Below are 24,100 nucleotides of genomic sequence, written 5' to 3'. Positions count from 1 at the left end.
AGCTGCACAGCGAAGCCTCTACCTACGCCTGCGGAAAAGGTTCTCCTGTCGGCATCAGTACTTCACCTCCAAGAGGTGGTCGCTAGGTTGACAGGATAATTCTCCCATCAACCCAGCGCAGTTTATACTGAAGGTTAGGTCGGTTTAACTGCATTATTCTGGGCTGTGGATTTTTCACACCCCTGAGTAATGTAGTTCTACTGACCTAATTTCCTAGTGTGGACCAGGCCTTGCTTACAGGAGAAAAATTACTTGCTCCTCACAATAGGTGTCAAAGGGGTGAACTGATGCTGGCCAAACTGATCCCTAAAATCCATGGAGTTACAGCAGGGATAAACATAGCATTTTAACAGCAAACATAGACCATGACACACTAAGGTTAAAACCTGCAGCAGTAGGTAATTTTTCTAGTCTAGGCCAGGCTTAATAGTTGACTGTCTCTTCCCTTCTGTATCACTACTGCTTGCTCACAAAAGCATGCCAGTTCTGCAGTAGACATCCTCACGCCGGACCTTGAACAACACTTCTGTGCTCCTAGTCCCTCTAGCATTCATGTGAAAGGGGTCCTCTCCAAAGCTAATGCACCCAGAGTGTGCCTGTTCACATCATCTGGGGAGTTATCAGCTCAGTATAGTTTAAGATTAAAAAGATTTACAGTGAAAACTCGTTTGAAAGGACTGCTGAGGCCCCCTGAGCAATAAAGTTAAACTGACCTAACCCCTGGTGTAGACAGCACTCGGGTTGATGGGAGAATTTTCCCGTTGACCCAACTGCCACCTACCAGGGAGGTGGAGTACCTATGCTGACAGAACCTGCATTTTAAGTGTAGGCAAGCCCTAAATTTTACAGCACTACTTATGGAGACAGGTGCATTGGGTTATCCAGGCTACCTACCTACTTCTTCGCTTGTTAATGGAAGGTTCAAAGGAAAAAATATCTGAGGATGACTGAACTTCAGTCATGTGTACTCTAGAGAGGAAACCAGTTTGTTTCTCTCCCCCTTCCGCCATATTGGCCATACAGTCTCTAGACAGAATAACATAGACTTTGGAAACTGTACCCTTGAGACCTATGAGTGGCTGACTATGACTAGAACTGGCTGTAGTGTGTGTGTGGGGGGGGTGGAGTTGTATTTTTGTTTTTCATCCAAAATTAGCTTTTCATTAAACAAATTATTATGGAAAAATTTCACTTTTATGAAATTTTCTGGGCTTTTCAACAAAAAAGAAAAACCCTTGTTCTTACTAAAACCCAATTTTTTTAAGGTTTTGTTTATCAATTTTTGGGGGAAATTTAAATGAAAATGAGACTACCTTTTTTTTTTTTCAATTTCCAACAAAACTTGGTGGTTGTTTGACCAACTCTAGTAATGACCTTGCCATCCTTCTCTTTCAGAAAGCTAAGCACGTTCCACATCAGTCTCAAAACCTTCTTGTTCTAACTGCCACTGCCCATCTGTTCTGTGGCATCTATTTCTTTAAGGATGTGGGCGTTCAGAGCTGGTCACTTCCTGTGACTTGCATAGGAGATTTACCCAAACTAAGAACTGGTCAGATCTCTGCTATGATCCAGCACTTAAAAAAGAGAGAGTGAAATGATGCTGTCCAAGCAAGGGACTACATACATTTTTAGACTCATGTCAAACTTCTAAAGTAGACCGCATGTGGACTGCATATTTATAGATTATACTATTTCTTCTGAATAGACGACATCCTAGAAATATGACACAATGATTTTAATTCTTTTGTTTGGCCCTTAAATTGAAGCTATTGCAATATAGAAACAAAGACTTACTCAAGAGCCACCTCTGACAGGAACAAACGTACTGAATTGTGGTTAGCTCTTTCACAATAATTGTTGCAAGTCTTTATTCAGAGAACAAAGATTAAGTTAGCTATATTACTAACCACTTTAATCCTGTGCCCCTTCCTCCTGAAATCTGAAAAAATCGGGTCACTCTTCAGGCAGGCTTTATTTGCTAGTTGCATGTTTCTGCCTGATGCATTAACTTGTTATCATTTTGTTAGAGTACATGTTCATAACTGCAACTCCCATTAACACTAACGGAGTTACAGAAGTATACTGAAGAGAAGATCACTCATGGAAAAACCTAGTATTTATCTAAACTCCTTTTAGGGCTGTCCAGAGCTAGATAACTATGCACAACTCTCCTCCCAATACAGTTTCCCCTTTATTAATTTACAGTAGTAGTTTCCTGGCCTGAGTTTCTTTGAAATGAAACTACTGCTGTTTCCTGGATATTTGTGATGGAGGGCTTGTTGTGGAAGATTTTAAAATGGCACTAGGTATGCTGCTGTCATTCTTCTGTAGCCTCCACCATGGTCCAGTTCATTCATTACCTTGCTTTAGCACCTCATTATTGAAGATGTTCTGTATCAGCCTGTCTCTTCAGCAGGAGAAAGCAGGGTTAACACTGTATTTTTCTCTTCCTAGGTTCTGTTCTGGAATCTTTTCTCTTACCTCTGAAGAACTTCTGTAAACTTTCTCTTCTAAACTCCTCTATCAAAGAAGGGACAGAGTGGTGAATTAGGAATAGGTTTCTACTTCTATTTAGGATACCAGATACAGGCTACTAAAACTTCTCTTTTGCCCCTTAAGTACTCAACTGATCGGAGAAGTTTGTACTCTAAAGGTGACAATTGCCATGTTTACTTCAAAGTAAAATGTCCTAGATCTTGAAGGACAGGAGTAACTTGTGGACATCTAGTCTAGCTTTCTGCGTAGCAAAAGCCATAGAATTTTAATTCAATAATTCCTGCAGCATTTTTCTCTGTACAGAAAGGGACCAATATAGAGTCCAATACTTTGTGGTTGAATTAGATCATATCAAGTAGTAAGGCATCTGGTTTACTTAAAGACCCAAATGATGGAGAATTTACTACATCCCTTAGTAAGCTGTTTAGTGACCTTTTATCATTGCTGTTTAAAAAATTGCATCTTACTTCAAATTTTAATATATTTTTAAATAACTTCAGCTTCTGCCATTGGTTCTGAGTCGCCTTTGATATTAAGGGGTTCTAGTCTAGCAGATCTGTCCCTTGTCTATGTAGTAATAGACGATGGTTTGTTTTCAACTTGTCAGTGTCCATCACTACTCCTAGCTTTATTTAAGTATTGTATGTTTTAAAACTGTTGCAAGAATGCCAACATGAGACAGCCCTGATAGTCTCAAATTATAACCTATAGTAGTAAAACACAAAAAAAACCTATAGATATCTATCATGTGCATCCATCTGCATTCACCCAAACTACCCAAGAAGCGGGGCCGCATGGGGGAGATGAGGTTAACATATTGGACTTTGGCAGACCAAGCTGGGGAGTTTAGTTCAAACTTCTTGGAAGATAGACACCCATCTATCCCCTCAGCCCAGTTCAAATGGGAGCTAAGAGGGTGCACCTTGTCTGCTTCACTGATTGACATCTTAGAGCAGTGGTCTCAAGCAATCATCTCAAACTGTCTAGGTTAGACTCTACACAATAAATTCCATCCCAGAAACTAACAGGCCGCCAGTACAGATCTCGGAGCACATGTTACATCCTCTTAAAGCATTTCCACTATATCCATTGTTATCAATGAACAATTGGTGAAAAAGGAAGATAGCCTAAAAGGAACGACTGTAGACGCTCATTAGTAGCAACATATCAATGGTCTTTCGCTATGTTGCTCCTAAGCCGCTTCTGCTGTTTTGAGTGTCATCTGACCAAAGGCAGCCTGCTTCTTCTAATACCTCAAACCGCTACAGTACATATTAACAATTAACAAGAATTGTAACAATGTGAGGTATGTTTATTATTATTGCTACACTATTACATTAGTATAGGTACTGCATATTTTACACCTGTGTTCTATTCTGCATTCATAGCCTACCACTACACTGTATCAAGAAAGTGGTACTGAGTGATTATAAAAGTATCTAGTTTTATTTTTATGTTAAGAAAAATCAAACATCAACCACAACAACGTACACAACCTCTTGCTCTTATTAGTAAACGCTTTTGTACTTCCACTTAACTGTAATACTTTGTATGCACTGTAAGTTGCCCTGGATAAGGGCATCTGCTGAGCAAATAATAATGTAATTACCAAAGGAAAAGGAGTACTTGTGGCACCTTACAGACTAACCAATTTATTTGAGCATAAGCTTTCATGAGCTACAGCTCACTTCATCGGATGCATACTGCAGAAAGTGTAGAAGATCTTTTTATACACACAAAGCATGAAAAAATACCTCCCCTCACCCCACTCTCCTGCTGGTAATAGCTTATCTAAAGTGATCACTCTCCTTACAATGTGTATGATAATCAAGGTGGGTGATTTCCAGCACAAATCCAGGGTTTAACAAGAACGTCTGGAGGGGCGGGGGGGTAGGAATAAACAAGGGGAAATAGGTTACCTTGCATAATGACTTAGCCACTCCCAGTCTCTATTCAAGCCTAAGTTAATTGTATTCAATTTGCAAATGAATTCCAGTTCAGCAGTCTCTCGCTGGAGTCTGGATTTGAAGTTTTTTTTTTATTGTAATATCGCAACTTTCATGTCTGTAATCGCGTGACCAGAGAGATTGAAGTGTTCTCCGACTGGTTTATGAATGTTATAATTCTTGACATCTGATTTGTGTCCATTTATTCTTTTACGTAGAGACTGCCCAGTTTGACCAATGTACATGGCAGAGGGGCATTGCTGGCACATGATGGCATATATCACATTGGTGGATGTGCAGGTGAACGAGCCCTCTGATAGTGTGGCTGATGTTATTAGGCCCTGTGATGGTGTCCCCTGAATAGATATGTGGGCACAGTTGGCAACGGGCTTTGTTGCAAGGATAGGTTCCTGGGTTAGTGGTTCTGTTGTGTGGTATGTGGTTGCTGGTGAGTATTTGCTTCAGGTTGGGGGGCTGTCTGTAGGCGAGGACTGGCCTGTCTCCCAAGATTTGTGAGAGTGTTGGGTCATCCTTCAGGATAGGTTGTAGATCCTTAATAATGCATTGGAGGGGTTTTAGTTGGGGGCTGAAGGTGACGGCTAGTGGCGTTCTGTTATTTTCTTTGTTAGGCCTGTCCTGTAGTAGGTGACTTCTGAGAACTCTTCTGGCTCTATCAATCTGTTTCTTCACTTCCGCAGGTGGGTATTGTAGTTGTAAGAATGCATGATAGAGATCTTGTAGGTGTTTGTCTCTGTCTGAGGGGTTGGAGCAAATGCAGTTGTATCGCAGAGCTTGGCTATAGACGATGGATCGTGTGGTGTGGTCAGGGTGAAAGCTGGAAGCATGTAGGTAGGAATAGCGGTCAGTAGGTTTCCGGTATAGGGTGGTGTTTATGTGACCATCGTTTATTAGCACTGTAGTGTCCAGGAAGTGGATCTCTTGTGCAGACTGGACCAGGCTGAAGTTGATGGTGGGATGGAAATTGTTGAAATCATGGTGGAATTCCTCAAGGGCTTCTTTTCCATGGGTCCAGATGATGATGTCATCAATATAGCGCAAGTAGAGTAGGGGCGTTAGGGGACGAGAGCTGAGGAAGCGTTGTTCTAAGTCCGCCATAAAAATGTTGGCATACTGTGGGGCCATGCAGGTACCCATAGCAGTGCCGCTGATTTGAAGGTATACATTGTCCCCAAATGTAAAATAGTTATGGGTGAGGACAAAGTCACAAAGTTCAGCCACCAGGTTAGCCGTGACATTATCGGGGATAGTGTTCTTGACGGCTTGTAGTCCATCTTTGTGTGGAATGTTGGTGTAGAGGGCTTCTACATCCATAGTGGCCAGGATGGTGTTATCAGGAAGATCACCGATGGACTGTAGTTTCCTCAGGAAGTCAGTGGTGTCTCGAAGGTAGCTGGGAGTGCTGGTAGCGTAGGGCCTGGGGAGGGAGTCTACATAGCCAGACAATCCTGCTGTCAGGATGTCAATGCCTGAGATGATGGGGCACCCAGGATTTCCAGGTTTATGGATCTTGGGTAATAGATAGAATATCCCAGGTCGGGGTTCCAGGGGTGTGTCTGTGCGGATTTGATCTTGTGCTTTTTCAGGGAGTTTCTTAAGCAAATGCTGTAGTTTCTTTTGGTAACCCTCAGTGGGATCAGAGGGTAATGGCTTGTAGAAAGTGGTGTTGGAGAGCCGCCGAGCAGCCTCTTATTCATATTCCGACCTATTCATGATGACAACAGCACCTATTTCCCCTTGGTTTTTTCCTCCCCTCCCCCCCCCACCCTGACGTTCTTGTTAAACCCTGGGTTTGTACTGGAAATGGCCCACCTTGATTATCATACACATTGTAAGGAGAGTGGTCACTTTAGATACTCTGTTGCCAGCAGGAGAGTGGGGTGGGGGGAGGTATTTTTTCATGGTTTGTTTGTATAAAAAGATCTTCTGTACTTTCCACAGTATGCATCCGATGAAGTGAGCTGTAGCTCACGAAAGCTTGTGCTCAAATAAATTGGTTAGTCTCTAAGGTGCCACAAGTACTCCTTTTCTTTTTGCGAATACAGACTAACACGGCTGTTACTCTGAAATGTAATTACCCAAATTAAAGTACTAGTCCACCTCCGTGTATTCTATTTATAGAGTATCAACTTGCAAATTAATTAGAAATGGATAAACTCACTCATTTTGGATGAAAAACTGTTAGTTTGCTCTGCATCTTCTCAGTCACAATGTCCCAAAGAGACCTGTAGACCCTGTCACCAAGTCCCTCTAGCTGTGAAAAGTGCTGAGTGTGTTCAAAGCCTTCAACACCTCAGAGTTTGTCAGAGGAGCTTCTTCATCAAAATCAGCCTCCTTCTCTCTCAATTTTCCTCTTGATTATGAAATGTTTCATCAACACAAGCTCTCTTCTCTGGCCTTGCTGCAGCGCTCAGTAATTCTTCATCGGTTATCTCTCTGAATATAAGCAAATCCACAGCTGCTACAATGTCCTCCTTTTCTATGCTTGCTTGAAGTGGAGCATCATTCAGGGGGTCATCAAACTGTTCAATATCCTTGTCTTGCACTGGCACAACGAATTTGCCTTTCCTGAAACCATTGGAAATTGTCAGCTTTACATCTTGCCATGCCTTGGCAACAAGAAAGATGAATGCAGTCTAGCAAATTTACGGTTTTCAGGACTGTCTGAACATCTGTGGGGTCTGCATCAAGAGCAACAATAATCTGGTTTGCAATTTTTGATTGGTAATATCCCTTTGTGTTCTTAATCACACCTTGATCAAAGATGTAGCATTGGGGGTAAGAATTCAAGCTGAACGTTAGTGAGAACCACTCACTGGATAACTGCTCCACACACATCCAAGACGAGGCCTATCTTAAGGCTTTACAAGCAAAGCTGGCAATCACCCATTTTTAGCTAGTTGGTGAAAACTCCCCTGTCACCCAGGCAATCACTGAACTGACGTAATTGAGAAGTTAACTGAAATTATGCGGAAAGCATCTGGGTAGTTTTGACTTCCCAATCATGAACACTGGTCATTTGTCACTCTGATCCAAGTTGTCACAGACAAGCACAGTCCTTTGAAGCTTTACCTCTTTCTAGCTTTCCATTTTTTTCTACATGTCCTCTGTCACAGAGCCCTTTCAGATAAAGTCCTGTTTAGTAAGTATTGTAGATGCCAGCTGGGGAAAACTTTTTCAAGAATGTGAGGAATTTTTTCATGCTACCATTGTTCAGCTGCTGGTTTGTCCGCTGACTGTTTTTCGCCATGATCCTTTTTTTGGAAGCAACATTGAAGTATTTCTTCCATCTGGTAAACCAATTGTCACTTGCCTTAAAATCATTCAATCCAAGTGAAGAGACGAGCTTAAGGGCTTTTCACTTGATTGCAAGTCCAGCAAGCAGCGCTCCCTGTACCCTCTTCTCCTTGAACCATATAAAGAGAGCCTGGTTGACATCAGGGGCTTTTCCTTCATGCCCATGCTTACAACAGCTATTCGACTGTCCGTCTTCGTATTTAGCCAAAAGCTTATCCTTCTGCTTCCACATTCTGCGTACAGTCGATCTGTGTAGCTCCCATTTGACTGCAACCTGGTTTTGAGTAGCCCCCAGAGTTTGACTGTCTTGGCTAATCTGTACTTTTTTTTTCTTTCAGTGAGACTTCTTGGGATTTGTCTGGTGTTTTTTGACACCAAAAAATGATGCAAGTAAGTGGGGGATGTGATGTGTCAAATGTTGCTCTTATGTGGCAGCTACGTTGCTGTTACCGAGTGGACAATTCATAGTAGGGAAAATGTTCCCAGGGGAAAAGTTGCTCATAAGCAACGGTTGCTCCTACAAGGTATTGCTGCAAACAAGTGCTTACTGTTGCAGAAGGAAGACCATATTTCTTCCAAAATGGATCTGGTAATAGAGCCAAGAGTTGCTATTCATAGTGGTTTTAAGACCTTGCAATGGGACCCAAGTAGTCTCATAATCTACTAGAGAAACCAGACAATGCTTACTACCATATAAGAAGTATGCCCCTCTTTTTCTTCTTTATATGCTCTTCTGCCTCCATTAGCCAGGCTGTGTCCTTGAACCAAGAACGGAAAGGTAAATATTTGTTTGGTTTTAATGGTACCACCTCTCTGACTATAACAGTCTATTGCCAGGGCTGGTGTCTAAACTGTTTAAGGAATTCTCGTCAAGATCTTGCTTTCTTTCTGAAAGATCAGACATTTCTTTGAGAGTAAATAGCATGGGCAATAACTTCCTGAGTTGTATAATTTTCAAGTACCATGAGAAATTCCAGCAGTTAGGCTAGTCATTGTATAGAATTGACTCTACTCTGTAAAAGTTACATTAACCTAGGAAGCTTCATCCCCAGCTTAGCTAAGGTGGAATTGTAAGCCAAGAAACCGTTCCAAAAAAGTGTCCAGGTAGTGCTCTACTGCAGTCTTACTAATCACATGACAGACACTGTACCTGTCCATCTACAGTGCATGCTCACTGCCATCTGGAGTTCATTCTTGGAAGGTGTTGTTGCTAGCTGACCAGATAGGCCTCAGACAAAGTAAACAACATTAACTTGCACATTAGCATGGTTAAATCTCATAGAAATTCATATAAACTGTACCCTGAAACACTCCAATTGCTGTCACTGAAGTTCCTTTCTCCCATGCTACTAAAAGGCATTGTCTTTCACACTCTCTGCCTGTCTCTTCACCTAATGTGAAGCCACAAATAAAGAATTGTAAAATAGTGTATAATGCCATGCTCTGAACCTTCTGGAAAGCATCTGTGTTGGTGATTATTAGGGCTGGTCTAACAAGAGTAAGTATCTTCCACAGTTTTTAAAGAAAACAAAAACACTTGTTACCATTCTCCCCCCCCCTTCGCATTTACAAAAACATTTTTCATTGCAATGGGAATTTTTCATTGTGAATAGAAGAAACTCTTGTTTTTCTTTTCAAAAAGAAATTGTTGGTAGTTCTTCCTGTCTCCCTCCCCCTTTCCAGGGGGAGAACTATGTATGTTGGCGGGGGGGAGAGCTTGTTGGGTTCTTTGAAGTCTGGACCCAATTATTTATTTCAAGTGTCTTTAATTTCAATGGAGGATTTTGAAGGAAATGGTTTTTCTGCAAAAATATTTACTTTCTTCGAAAAATAGATGAAAAGCTGCTTTTCAAGCAGCTGTACTGATTATGCTATTCTATACCATGTCCTTATCCATCTTTCCCCTTCAGAAAACTGAGTGGGGTTAAACTCAATGTTGTGTGAACCCATCCTCCTTGTTTACTTACTGCTGGCAGTCTAGTATCTGGACATTTATTATGCTACTAAGGGATGGCAGATAGGGAGAGGCTGTCTCTGCTGACCAGAGACCCTGTACAGTTCTAAGTGGCATGTTAAGTAAACCTTATGCTACGCTGTTATAACCATGTGGCATTTTTAACTTTTAAAAACTAATAGGACCTCAAGCAAGTGCTAGAAGAGAAGATAAATCACTGGATTAAAAAGCTCCATCTCTTAGAAGAACACAGAGAATCCTTGGATAAAGAGTATGTTAGAATGGCGGGAAATCTGAGGAGAATAAAAACAGAGCAGCTTCGCTTCAGGAAAGAGCTCTCTTCCAGGTACATCTAATTCTCTCCTCCTCCCCCCGTGTAAATGAGACATGAACTCCTGAACAAGACTGCTTAAAATTGAAAACCCATTGCATGCTCCTTTTGTGAGCAGATCTGTTTAAAGGTGTTTTATCCTACATGGAGTTATCCTTTGTGTACCAAGTAAGAATGCATCATTGTAGAGACTCTTCTAAAACACCAGGCAGACCACAGACTAAACAGTTGAAAAGCTGCATGTTCTGCAGGTGCAACCACTAAATAAGCAGAACTGTTGGCTGTGTATGAAGTTGATGGTCTATCAAACATGGGCTTGTCAACATCCTTACTTATTGGAAATGGTCTGCCATACCAGACTGACCCATTTCTAGCTCAGGGTGGCACACTGCCTTGATTTACTAGTAGTCGGGGAAAATTTGGACTCCAAATGGATTATTTTCTTCTAGGAGAAATGGGTAAACGTAGGCTAGGAAAGAACACTCCTATCCTCCTTATATTTGTAATAGCTATGTGGGTTTAAACAGTGATGTATAAATACAGCAGCAAAGGGCACGCAACTGTGAACTCACATCAGGCTTTCAGGAAAGCAGCTGTTTAAGTTTCCCACCCAGATGAGTTTTTCTAACCTGTTCCCTACACATGCACAAATCCTCTGGAAAAGAATATGCCTGGCCTGTCTATTCAGGGGTGGGTGTAAAATGTCTAGTGTAATGTAACATACATACATACAGGGAGAATTGGCATGTACAATGTGCCCCCTCCTACACGCTCCTATTTGGGTACACCACTTAATCTCTCAGGGCCTGGAGTTCATACGTTTGCTGGTGCTGAGCAAGCATAGTGTTCTCCTGGCCTGATCTATTCCTGTGTCTTTCTGAATCTCCCCCCATTGGTGTAGTGCTAATATAGGCCAGCTGCTGGTGGAGTGCCCAGCTCAGGGCACTCTCTCTGCTGAAAAGGGTGGCTGGTATTGCCACCAGTGGCTCTGTAACAGAGGGAAGACGTTCGGAACAAGGTCAGTTTAGATACAGCCCCGCCGTTCTGCAATGCAAAATAAGCCTAAGGGTCCCTGAACGGCCACTTTCTGTCACAGGGACTCGTGTGGTGCTGACTTTCCATTGGTAGTTGTCGCTGAAGTCTCACTGATGCACCCTTTACAGCACCAAGTGACAAATCAAAGCTGCATAACTGTAGTGATCATTAACTCTGCCTGCAGGGTCAACTTCTGCTATTTTTACAAATGCTCTTGACTTTGGATCCTCTTACCACTTTTCCCTAAAACAGCCAAATAGACGGTCTATGATAGGTTTTTAAAAATACCTTTTTAAAGTATTTGGTACTGGCGCAGTAAACGCGTACTCCTTTTCCACATTGGAATTCATCTAGACAGGATTTGCATAGCAGTTGCACAGCTTTGGGTGGCTAGGAACCTGCTGAAAACCTACACTTCTTCTGATCTGCCAGATGAGTACAAACAGCCTTGTTTACTTGGTGGGTTAATCTCTAAACCCCTTGTTTCTGTTTGGGAAGTTAAACTATTGTAAAGCTTTTTAATAGCATGTGGTCTCTCTCTTAGTGACTGGGTATCACACTTTCTAGGAATATTTTTCTGAATGGTCAGGGACAGCTTGTGTCCTGCACTCTTGCTCCCTGCAGACAACACGAGCTAGAAGCTGTCAAACAGTTGAAAGAAGAAGCTGTCAGTCAGGCAGATGTTCTTGGCTTGCAGCTCCAAGAAGCTACCAAACAGTTGGAGGACGCCAGCAAACAGGTAGGGGAGTGACTTGCTGTTCCACACACCAGAAAGCGATGCTTTATACGCCTCTGCTAGCAAATAGGAAACTATGCTTTGTTGGAATGAACAGCCACACCACAAAACTGTGACTTGCAGAGGAAGTAAAAGCAGAGGAGGTGGTGTCAACAGCCTGCTGATGAAAGAGACAACTTTGCATATTTGTGGTGGCTTAAAAAAACAAAACTCAGAAATAGCTCCCATACGCAGTCCACCCAAATGTAAAAATGCAGAAGTTCAGTCGGGGCTTATCACTTCCTGAGAGAACAGATGTATTTCAGTTTCATTTGCATGAACAGCAGAGACCTTTTTTGTGCCAGCCAGGGCTGTGCTCTCTTTCTATTCTGTGCTCAGGTTACGGATCGAGATGGGGTGCTTCATTCTGCCTGGGAAGAAGCCACATATTTGCGAAGTGTGTTAGAGGAAGCCATTTCTGAGCAGAGAGCCCTTCAGGCTATGAATACAGCTTTAATGAGCTCTTGCCAGACACTTCAGGAAAAAGATAAAGAGCAGAAAAGTAAGTACTTTTATAGTATTCACTTATAGCACTGGCAAGTGTTAAGCTGCAGTCAGATAGTGGAAGAATCAAATGTAGTCACACTGGATGGTGACCTTTGTGTTACTTCACTCTGTGGAAGTTCGGTTTCCTTCAAGAATGCTTCAGTCGTTCCTCCTTGTGCGATGATCCAAACAGGACTTGAGCTCAGCAAGGTCCAGAGCCGTTGGCCTTTCAAAGAGAAACTTCCAACCAAAATTCCAGGGTCCCCAAGACCTGGGGTTGGTGACTCAGTAGGTGGCGCTTTTCCCTCTGAGTCAGGACTAAGTGTTAAGAGCAGTGTAGCTGCAGATGCTGTTCTTGTGCCTAAGCAACCACCTTAGTGTTGGGAGTTAATCCTCTTGCCCTGCTACCTCAACTTCCTATGCTGTAGATACTCTATCCAACGTTGCCCATCCTTTCTGTATGGGATTGCGCTGCAGTCTTAAACCGTTTCACCTAGAGGCTGCCGCATTTTGGCAGATGTCACTTTGTGTCATTCCTTTTAAAATATAAATGAAGCTCTTTCCTAAACTTCTGAGACTTCATACATTTACCTGGTATTCGCCCCTTCTTAAGAGCGATAACCCAGAAAGCTTTGATATGTAAAGTCTCTGTTCCTGTAGAATCAGTGGAGCTCTGTTGGCTTGCCCCAGCTGAGGGTCTGGCTCCAGGTACATATGAGCCATGCTGCCATGGGGGAAATGTACTCTAAAGAGAGAGCTTGCGGCAGGGATACATTGTAAATGATTTACTAGTTTTGAAACCAGAACACACTCTGGGAAGATTATGCTGAGCTGAGGCAGAGGCATGCTCCTAAGCACTTGGCTGAAACTGGTCCCTTAAGAATATTACGCCTCGCTATTGCAGAAACTTCCCCAAGATGGTTTTACAGATTGCAGGTATATTCCTTCGTATTCAAGTGAGCATTTTACCTGACCTAGCATGTGTGCACGCACGCTGCATTTGCACGTTCGCCCTTTAGTTATGACGATAGCCACAAGGAAGAGGCGTAAAAATGGAAATGGTGTGTTCTTTTCCTTGGTAGGCTCTGGCAGGAGTGTAACTCCTAAGAACAAAACAAATGCCAAAAAAATCCCGTTTTAAAAACAGAGGGGTATCTCTCCAGCCAATGTAGATGAAGCCAGTGGGTCTACACTGACTTCCCATTTGAAGAGTCTGTCTTAAAATTTGGGAGTCTCTTGTTGAACACGGAACTCTCTAAAGACCATTCTTAACAATGGTATGGACATAGAATTGATGCTAAAAGTGGTACGACTTCACACATACTCCCTTTCTGTGGTCAATCACTTCTGCTTTCTTCCCTAAGGCCAGTTTGACCCCTCTGCTCGCTTGGAGTAAACTACTCCACCGGTAGTTCTGCTGCTAGTAATGCTACCACTACAGTACTAAAAATCAGTGGAATTTGCTGAGGAAGGTGCTACTTGGTCTGAGTAAGGGTGGCGGAACTGACCCTATGTTTAGAGTCTCTGGTACCATAACATAACATTTAATTGCTAGAGCAGTTAGTGCTGAGAGCGCTAACACTGCTACTGAGAGCTGGATCCTAACCTGTGGACGAGGAACGAGAGACAATTAACCAAGTTTCCACTGCCGAAGTATTATTGCAATGATGCACGAAGCAAGATACACTTCATTTCTATTTGTATTGCACTAGGTTTGGGGGTGCAGGGGGTGGGGCTATTGCACTAGGCGCTGTTGGCAGTGAACCAAAGGACTCTCCGTGCCCTTAAGAGCACTTTCTGGCCTCTGTGTGCAATACTGGAAACTAAAATAAAACCAACAAAATGCTATGTCATGGGGGGAAAAAAATCTCAAATATGATCTGGAATCACAGGCCCAAACCTGGTGGCCTATGACACCGTGTTTAGAGCTGTTATTCAGAGTGCTGTTGTATTCTAAAAACAGCAACACTCTGATACAAAACACATCCCTTTCTGTATTTAAATAAGGAAAAGAAAATTAGAGCAATGCCTCGGATGTTTTCGGTATCTCCCCCACAGTAGAATATGGTCTCTCATATGCATCTGTTTTAAAATCGCAGGAATACATGTAAATTGCAGGTACAAATAGCTGATGGTTAAAATTTAACTCCATCCATGATGGGCAAAAACAAGGTTAAAAGGAACCCTAAGAGCACCTAAAATGGTTCTTTATAATTTAACATTCAGTGATTATGTAAATGTCTCTTCATAGCCACTGTTAACACACTGAGAGAGAAACTGTTTAAGGGGCAACTTTGTGGATTGCTGTGTCAGGTATGAAATCTATTATCTCACCTGGTGGTGGAGGAGAGCATTTCATGGCACAGAGGACACCAGGGTGAATGTCCATCTACAGTTTGTCTGAAGTCCAATCTGAGGGCCATTTTTCTAACTACTATGCTACTTTTTTTCCTAGTGTTTAATTTGTGTAAACGTACTGGCTGAAGGGAACTGTGCAGGCAGATCTGCATGTAGCCCTCAGATTCCCCTCCTCACGCGCCCTGGGCCAGATACTGTCCCTGCATGGTTCCACACAGAGCATGTTGTTCGGCACTCATGGTCAACAACTGGTGGTGGTCATGTGCTTAAAAGGATGTTACCTTCATATCTTCCCTGTTTAAAATCTGTGTGTGTTTGACTGCCACACACTGAACAATGTGCATCTTTGCTGTTCTGAAGGCCAGTTTAAAAAACAGGAGGGAATGCAGGCAAATGGGAGCACTGAATGTGTGGCAGGTAAAAGGAAGAGGATAATAGAAAAGGGTTTATATTGCAGCAGCAACACTTCATCTTTACAATTTCCATCCAACTTAGTCTGAGGGAAATTTAATAATGTCCCTTCGTTTGTGACAACTCTGTGCCAGCTTGGTAGTAAAGAACACCAGTGTTCCAGCAGTGGCAATAGGGAAGGTAAATGCACTACTTTATATAAACAGTCGGGCAAGGACAACATTTTCTGTTTTGTGAGGAAATCCTGAGTTCAAAATCCCTTCCATCTGTTCTGGATCTGAAAAAAAACATTTCTAAATTTCATGTACCCATTCTGACTTTCACTTAACATTTTAATAAAAAATCAAAATATTTCATTATGAAAATGTGGCAATGGAACTTTCTTTAACGTTATCAAAATGCTTCGTGTTCACTTCTTTGTAAACAGAAATTGGTCAAAATCAATACATCGAGGAGACACTTTCCACAAATAGGGATTTTCCAATGCCAAAACATTTTCCACTGGAAAATTCCCAACCAGCCCTATTACTATAACCTTATTTACTCAGGTATTAATAGATCAGGCTTTATTTTGACAAAGTTGTGCTCCCTCCTAAGGCTTTAAAAAAGATAAATGCTTTACTTGAGGCCCCAATCCTGCAAACGCATCCACATGTGCATAAGCTTACGCACATAGGTAACTGAGACAAGTTACAGATAATTTGCATGAGTAAAATTTAAGCTTCTGCAAAGATTAAACAGAAGCAGAATTGGTTAAATTGGGTAGTATTCTGATTGCTTAACTGTAAGAATTCCTTCAATAGAAGGATATTAATCCAACCGACAGTATGGCTTCTACAAGCAGTAATAGCATATACTTTTCTCTCCCTGTCAGTTGCCCTAACGATCTTCCTGTTGCAATAGAGTTGCATAGATGGGGAGTCTGGTGACTACAGTCCACTGTCTAGTTTAAACCAAGAAACAGTAAAAGAGAAGATAGTGAGAAATTCTGACCGCTCTTGTTGGTCCTATACTTTTTTCCCTTTCACACGGGGGAGAGGAAAACCATTGATTCTACCAGAACTGCGCCAAAAATTGGTAACTTTTTTTTAAACAGCTTTAAGAGTAGCCTTCAAGAATTTACAATGAATAAATGCTATCCTATTCTTGGCTCATCTTTTTTCTTTTTATGCCTTGCTTTATACTGTCACTCTGTAAACATTTTGTGCCTGGGAAATTTTGAAATCCAGATCTCTTGATAGACGTCTCTCTGCAAAGTTGTTTGTTTTTTTGAGGGGGTTGGTTTGGTTATTTTTGCAAAGTTAAACTTTTTTGGTGTGTATCTTCCATTGACTGTCCCTGCCTTCAGCTTCTGTAAAAGAAGATAGTCTTTTGTTGCTTTTTTTGAAAAGTTACTGTTCTAAGACATAGGTGACCCTTCTCAGAAGGACTAGAAGCTGAAGACTCAGTGGAAACTCAGACTAGAGTTTTTGAAGCTCGAAGACATAAATTCATCATTAAAATACAGACACTTCATTTGTTTCAGAACCATGTAAAAATAACACCTTTTCCCCCACATGTGGATGAATGGCTACTGCTGGGTAAATCCTTTCCAATACTCATTATTTGATTTGTTTTTGGCAGTAAAAGGCCTCATTTGAACAACGGTTAGCGTATACAATTGAGGGGGACCTAGGACGCAGGTGGTGGTACTCCTCCCCCGCACCCCATGGGGACTGGGTCTGTTGGTGGGAGGGGAAGGGGAACTGCAGAGGAAAGCCTGTAGGAGCCATTGGAGACGCTGCCAAAGCAGACACATTCAGTCTTCACTGGACTTTCTCTGCCCTTTGACAGGTTGTTTTTTGCTCTCACCCTCTTTTCAGCTCAGCTTCATTCCATGCCTGCCCCTCTCACCCTCTTTCTGCCCTATTCTGCCCCACTCACCTCCTCCTTCAGTGTCCCCTTCCTTTTACTTCACTTTCTAATTAGCTTATCCCTGCTGAGCTAAACCCACTACTGGGAAAAAAAATGGCACTAATATGTCTGCCACTGTCGCATTGTCCATGCTGCTTGTGTATTGTACCCCTTCTCCCACCCCATGTGGGGTTTGTCAGTTAGCTCTTCAGGGTGGGGATTGCTTAGCATTCTGTCTCTACAGTGCCTAGCACAATGGGAACATTCTTGGCTGGTCTTAGATGCTACTGTAAGTAACCTGATGAATAATAACCTGCCATAAACTTTCCCTTCTCCAATTAGCACCTTTGCTCCTTCAAAAGATTTGGGGGCCAAGAAGCAGGTTGGAGCACTGGACTTCCCCAGACGCCCTCTTTGAGATACTCATGCTGGTATTCTACACCTCTGCTAGGTAAGATCTGCTGGCTACTCTTTTATGGTTTTTGCCTTCTTTTGTACCCTGATCTTTTGAAGCGCAGAAGTAGTTGGGGGATGACCTAAAACTGTCTAATGTAACATGGTGCTAAATCTAAAATAGCAAAGGATTAGAACAATTTCCATTGTTCATCTTTTATCAAGCACAGATATTCTTTGCTATAAGTCTCTGTTGCCTGCACCTCAGTATAAATCTGTCCTGACTCACTATGGTGAAAATTTGCTATTGGCTTTAATTGGTATAAACGATGCCCATGAATTATCTGAGATGCATTTGCCTGGCTGTATCTAAAGACTAGCTGAGTTCATGAGCCATCTCACAAACAATTGGAAATGGCAACTGAAGAGTTTTTTTTTTCTTGTGCAAAACAAACGGCTGTACCATCAATCTCCAGCACTAATGATGAGGCGGTTTAGTTTATGTTGTTTATGACAGGCATCAAAAACTGAGCTTTTAACATCCCAATTTTGCCTGCTTAATTTATCCCAAGCTTTAGCTTGTATCAGAGAGTCCAGGCCATGTCATGGCATAGATGTGGGTCAGTAAGCTTCCAGCTAGCCAATCGGTCACCACCTTCCCATAATGCCACTGTATGCTGACTCTGCAGAGATGTCATTTTATGCAGTGTCTGCAATTCCTCCCTTTCCCTACTAGTCCCTGTTGTATGGGAGCCCAGGGTTGCTGTAACCAAGGTTTTATTTCCACTGCAATGTATAATGTTACTTTCTACAGTAAGTGCTGTTGCTTTGCCTCCCACACATTACCATCCTCCCACCTCCCCATGACACCACGGCTTCAGTTCAAAGTGCCATATACAGTTGTCAAATCTGAAAGTTTTGTGTGAGGTAGAGGCTATCTGCTAGTGTTGCAGTGTGGCAAATGGTCACCACTGCTCAAATGCGAGTGTGTCAGTGATCACTGGCCAACCCTGGACTGTTGGTCATGCTTCCCTTAAAAATGGACTCGCTTATTTATGTCCAGCCACCTGTAGTCTGCTTATATTTCTCTACTGCTCCCTGAACCTTTACTAATAACCTATGAAAGTAGCAAACGAATGAAACGGTAAATTTATAGTCAGGTTTATTGTGTCTGAGGGTGTGGATATATCTGTTGATAGAAAAGGACCAAATCTACCCAGCTGACTGACTAGTAACTTTTTATATTGACACCCTTCTCATTATTTCATGTCTGTATCTTTAACAGATGCTCTGGCCTTGGAAATCCTACAGCTGAATCCAAGAGTGTGCACAAGCTGTGATCTCACATGTGCAGAAACCAGAGCTCGCTCTATATTTGAAAGAGAGGATCTGAAAAATGGGTCTACTTTGGACGTGACACTGGAGACACACAGGTAAGAAGGCAAAACCATGTTTGGGCTGGGGTCGGGGGATAGGGGGACTGGACAAGTAGTGTTACCACAGACTCTTGAAGGGAACTGAAGACAGCCACTCTCTAGCTGTTTTAGTATAGTTTCTGCTATCGTTGAGAATCTGGTCTTGCTTAATACTACAGCATCACTGCAAGAGAATGAGATGCTATATTCTGAATTAGTGAGCAAATAATGCTATCACTGGCTTTCATGGTATCTGTATGTCCCTTATCACTGTAGAACCAGAGTGCCTCACATTCATTAAAAAAGGTTATTCTTACAATGCCCCTGTGAGCCATGGAGGTGGTATTCCCATTCTACAGATGGGGGAAACTGAGACGCAGGATAGACTAATGGCTGAGCTTGAACTGAAAATCAGGGTCTGGAGCTCCCAGGCTAATGTGTATCCACGAGACCACCCTTCCGAACTGTGACTAGAAAGTGATGACATTCAGGTTCATCAAAGCACCAGAGTGTTTGTAGCCGTTGCAGTATAACATTTTTCCTCCTCTGAAGGCTATCTCTGATTTCTCCCTTTTTGGACGCCGATTTTTAAAAGAAGTGGTTGGGCTCTTGCTGAGGAAGCAGAACTTTGCATTGCAGACAGGTGACTGCAAGTCTCAGCAACTCCTGTGACTCCTCTGTTACTCTCGATCTGTCAGTGTCCTTTTCATTAGATTTGTTTTGTTTAATGATGTGTCTGCCGTGGTTGGGGATTGGCCGCAATCTCCACAAAGACACCGTGGTGAACTTCAGCTCTTGTTTCTGTGTAATATTAATGTAAAGAAAACATCCAAATGTGATCTTGTTGCAATATGCAAATAAAATTTGTGCTGCCAGGTGGGAGATACGCTCTGTTGGTAACCAGACTGACGCAGATTTTGTTGCCTCCCCTACTACAATGGACTCCCTATTTGCTGAGGTTAGTGCTGTCTTTAATTTCAGCAATCTTGCCTTTGAATTTGGTAGCCATTTACTAGCAATAATGCACTGACTTTAAAATAGAAATGAGGGGCCAGATTTTTCAATTTGGGTAAATCAGCATTGCTCCGTTGGTAAGTCAGTGGACTTCTGCTGAATTCCCTTTCTTTCTGCAGGCTATTGGGAGACCGTCTCAGTTGGTATATCTCTTTTAACAACTGCGATTGGAATAAAACATTCCAGAAATGTACTTGACCTGTGATGTTTGAATCCAGATCAAAGTTTAGGAGTATTTAAATCCCATACTCTAGCTCAGAGTCCTCTTTATTCCATGTACACATCTTAAAACGCATGTTCATTTTTCAGTAACAAGGGACTCCTCTCTTGGTAAAGCATGAATGATATCTGTTCCCAACAATATGGCGGGCGGAGGGAGACCAAAAAAAACACATACAAAAACCCAGCAGGCATCTTTACATTTTAATAATCCCATTTGATTGTCTTTTTGTATACTTCCTTCTGCGAAAAGTGCTAAGTTATGACTATGATCTTCCAAAAATTCATCTTTGCTTAAGAAAAACAAGGTGATTGATACTTACCCAATATAGTGTAGTTCAGCTTTGCATCTAGATTTCAATGGGATAGTGTGTCTGCCTACTCAGCACTGAAGGCTGAGGAAAAAGGCCAAATAAATGGTCCTCGGTCCCACAGAAAGTGAAAGGTTACAACAGACAGATGAACACTTGAATAAACCCTTGGTTTTCCCCTTGATTGCTGGTTGCCAATGTTACTTTCTGTTCTAGTCAGCACCATACACTTTCTAATTGTGATGTTAATTGGAAAAGTGCTGTGTCAATGGGATCAGGATTTCAAACTCCGGACTTGAGCGAGATATGCATCTGGCCTGTCCGACTAATACAATGCCACTTTCATTTGATGCAGCAGTAGGAAAAAAAAAAAGTGCAACCTAATCTAGACTAATAGTGAAATAGTAACTTCAGACCTGCCCACTGTGGGGTGGCCCAGCCATCTGCAATAGTCCTTACCCACTCTTGGTGGAAAAGCAAAGGAGAAAATGACACAGCTACTCAGTGACTCCTACCCTGTTAGTGTGATCTTGGGGTTGAGCTATGTTGGTTGGGTGGTGTGGGGGCTAGGTGAGGAAGCCCTTGCTTGCACTGCTACTGCCCATATTGTGCTGCTGCTTTGGCTGGCTGGAGGGCTTTGTTCCACACAGCTGTCAACACAGCACTTGTGACCAGCACAGTTGTGTACATTTAAAGCAACATAACACACTCCATATTTGTATAGTTCTGTAATTGCAGTTTATACCCAAAATTACACTTTTTAGCTCTGGGTAGGGTTCCTCTGCATTTCTATTGTGCAGTATTCCTTTGTGCAGTAGTCATAATCCTTCTTTCTTCCCTGGGACAAGATTCCAGGTCTGAACCGAAGGAAAGGCAAATGGGCGGTATCCCATATCTGGTCTAAAAATTATGACGCAGGACAAAATTTGAATGCCCATGTTTAATAGGAAGAGTGTATCTGTAGCATTTTATCAGACTGGGGTTACCTGCAGGTGTGTTGATTAGTGAGCCCTTCAGAATGTAAGTATCTCCATGCTTATACTAATGTGTGTGTGTGTTGTCAAAGCATAGACAGAGTAGGGATTTGAGGCTGCTTTAAATCTCTAGCTCTTGTGTGAGTCAAACTAATCTTTCTATGCTGGGGGCTTAGAACTGAACACTAGCTTTCCAACGCATACCAAAGAAATGTATATTGGTTCATTTGGGATTTTGTAAACTTTTATGCAAGGAGTACTTCACCAGAAGACTGCTACAACACAGACTGGAGGACAGTGAAACAGCAAACCCTCTCAAATATTTCCTTACAAGAAGTAGGCCTAGAGGATAGAGGGATATCTATATTATAAGGAGATCATGCATTTTTCACACTTGTAAACAGAGCTGGTTTGGGCTCTATTGCAAATCCTTTCCTTGATTCGCTAGAATGACTGATATATTGCATATAGCAGGTAGTAACTGTGTCATGATTTTACAGAAATTCAGGATTTTGTTAAACCTATTAAAGGCAGGTATCTCTGGCATACACTGATAGGTGTGTTAGTAAAGCCACATTGTGGGCTTTTTTTAAAATCCTTCCTTTGTGAGCCAAAAGTTTCAACCATTCTTAACACTTTAAAGTCTAGGAAAAGAACTAGGTGTGGATGAAAAGTATAGAACGGCTTTCAGTTTTCCTTTGGTTTGTAACAAAGTCACTGAAAGCTTGAATTTATTCCTGCATTATACCTGGGGGTGTCTCTTGCTTTGGTCAGTCCCTCTTGATTTTGAGGTAGTACTACATTATAAACCCCCTTGAATCTTTTTGTTTCCATTCCAGTATGCTGCCCCTGCCCCTAGAGCAAAATAAAACATTGTAGCTTCCTTAAGCCCAAGGGAGAATTCAAATAAGAATATAAATAGCAGAGATTTGCATGAGGAAACATCCAGCTGACCAAGCTGAACTCTATTCACTGATCCTTACACTAATGTTGGGGCTGGGGGGAAGAAAGGAAACTGAATAACATACACACTACTGCTGTCTGGTGGGGCTTTAAAAAAAATTACTCAGTTTTTGGTTGCCCAACTAAACACATTTTGAAAGGGGTCTCACTTTTTTCGGAAACAGCTGAGCTTGCATCCTCTAAAAAACAGGCCCAGTGCAGGGACAAGGTTGGGGACCTAAGCATCAAGAGGTCCATAATCACTTGCCCCTTCAGAACATTGTTGGTTGTATGGCAAGTTTCTATGGTAAATTCTTATGGAGGCTTTTTCTGTAGGAAGAAAGTTCATAAATAAAGATATTTTTCTCACTTCCCTTCTAGATCCCTACATCTAGATCTTTCTTGTAAATTTGAGAAGGTTACCAATACTGCACATCTCTCTCTGAGAAACTCCAGCTAACTCCTATCTCTGTGCTTTGATTACTTTCCTTCCCTACCCTTCCCCCCCCATTTGTGTTTTTTAATACCTGCTCAGGTTCTTAGTCAGTATGTCCTCCATGGGCGAGCTCACTAAACTTCTCCTTGACCTTCATTTAATGTTCATTGTTTCTATGCTATAGTAACAGGATTTTTCTATATTGTACAGGGGTGGAATTCTCCCCTTGAATAAGTGGGCTGGTCTCTCATTCACTTCAAGGGGAGTTAAATTTTTCCCTCAGGAACCTACGTTCCAAATATCTTTTGTACACTATAGATCCTCTTAATATTTAGCTCTTTGCTGGTACAGGATGGTAAAGGAACACAAAAGCTATTTACCTACTGCTATTTAGCTATTCTCCAAGATACTTACAATTTTAATTTTAAGAGCTTCTGTCCCCGCCACAAGCACCGTGCTAACCACTCTGTACAAGACAGCCTGTTGTATATGTACTATTGTAAAATGAGTCTGGTGGAAAGCATAATGTATTTCCATGTCACTCTGGTTAACAATACAATAGCATCACTAGTCTTTGTCACATGCACATTAAAGCAAATCCTCTCCCTAGACACACTGAGAGGAGTGGCCACAAAAGCCATGCAAACCTCCTAAAATTCCAAATTAACTACTGACAACTGGGATTCAAAATCAAAATCTTAGAACTAAACTAAAGTAACTCCAAGTGTGTTTGCTTTGTGTTGGTGGTCCAAGAAATTTACAATAAAATGTAAAATACACACTGGATTCAAAGTTAAAGTTTTTTAAAAGGCAGTTTGTGTATCAGCAAAGTGCTACAGATTTGGGGCCAGATTTCAGTTACTCAGGTGCAACAAATTGAATGGAGAAAAGAATTTGGCCCTTAATGGTGAAACAAAATTATGACCATTAAGCTAGTATGAAAAAAACCAGTGCCTTTCTGCTATAAGATCTGGTGGGTGTGGTACAATGTTGCTATCAGTAGGAATCAAACATGGAGACGTGAATGTAAATGTTAATCTCTTAAACAGCACAGAATTTAACCCAAGCAAAATGCTTTATGCTCATTGTCTCTTAGAAGGAACACTGATGCAGCTTCAGAGCTTTTTCTAGTGTTGTTTTCTGTATCTCTGGAAGGGAGTCTGTCCCAATATCATCTTGGTGAGCCATGTAGCACGGCTTTGAAAGTGGTGGGGGGAACAAATGTCAGGAAAAGCCAAGTGGCTTTGTTAAATTGTCAATTCTCTCTTTAAGACTTGCATCACAGTCTCGGCCCAGTTTAAAGTGGGGGAGGAAATCTAGCAGAGTGACATTTCTTTGAAACGACACTTTTTGGTTTTAAAGTGTGATGCTCTTTGGCATAAAGGTCAGGAGTACA

The 24,100-nt window shown here is 41.9% G+C and overlaps 1 protein-coding gene across 1 annotated transcript in view; it reads left to right on the top strand.

Annotated features, from left to right (window-relative positions):
* The window catches only part of IRAG2 (inositol 1,4,5-triphosphate receptor associated 2), a 60,989-nt gene that overhangs the window by 22,305 nt on the left and 14,584 nt on the right, over positions 1 to 24,100 (top strand). The window contains exons 16-22 of the mRNA XM_077826347.1: positions 9,894 to 10,057; positions 11,645 to 11,816; positions 12,192 to 12,354; positions 14,590 to 14,651; positions 17,343 to 17,451; positions 18,679 to 18,826; positions 19,685 to 19,766. Of these exons, the coding sequence (XP_077682473.1) occupies positions 9,894 to 10,057; positions 11,645 to 11,816; positions 12,192 to 12,354; positions 14,590 to 14,651; positions 17,343 to 17,451; positions 18,679 to 18,826; positions 19,685 to 19,766 (900 nt within the window). The remainder of the gene's footprint in view (positions 1 to 9,893; positions 10,058 to 11,644; positions 11,817 to 12,191; positions 12,355 to 14,589; positions 14,652 to 17,342; positions 17,452 to 18,678; positions 18,827 to 19,684; positions 19,767 to 24,100) is intronic.

Source organism: Eretmochelys imbricata, chromosome 1, assembly GCF_965152235.1.
Source record: "Eretmochelys imbricata isolate rEreImb1 chromosome 1, rEreImb1.hap1, whole genome shotgun sequence".
Classification (NCBI taxonomy): Eukaryota; Metazoa; Chordata; order Testudines; family Cheloniidae; genus Eretmochelys; species Eretmochelys imbricata.
This window is presented reverse-complemented; position numbering and strand designations above follow the sequence as displayed.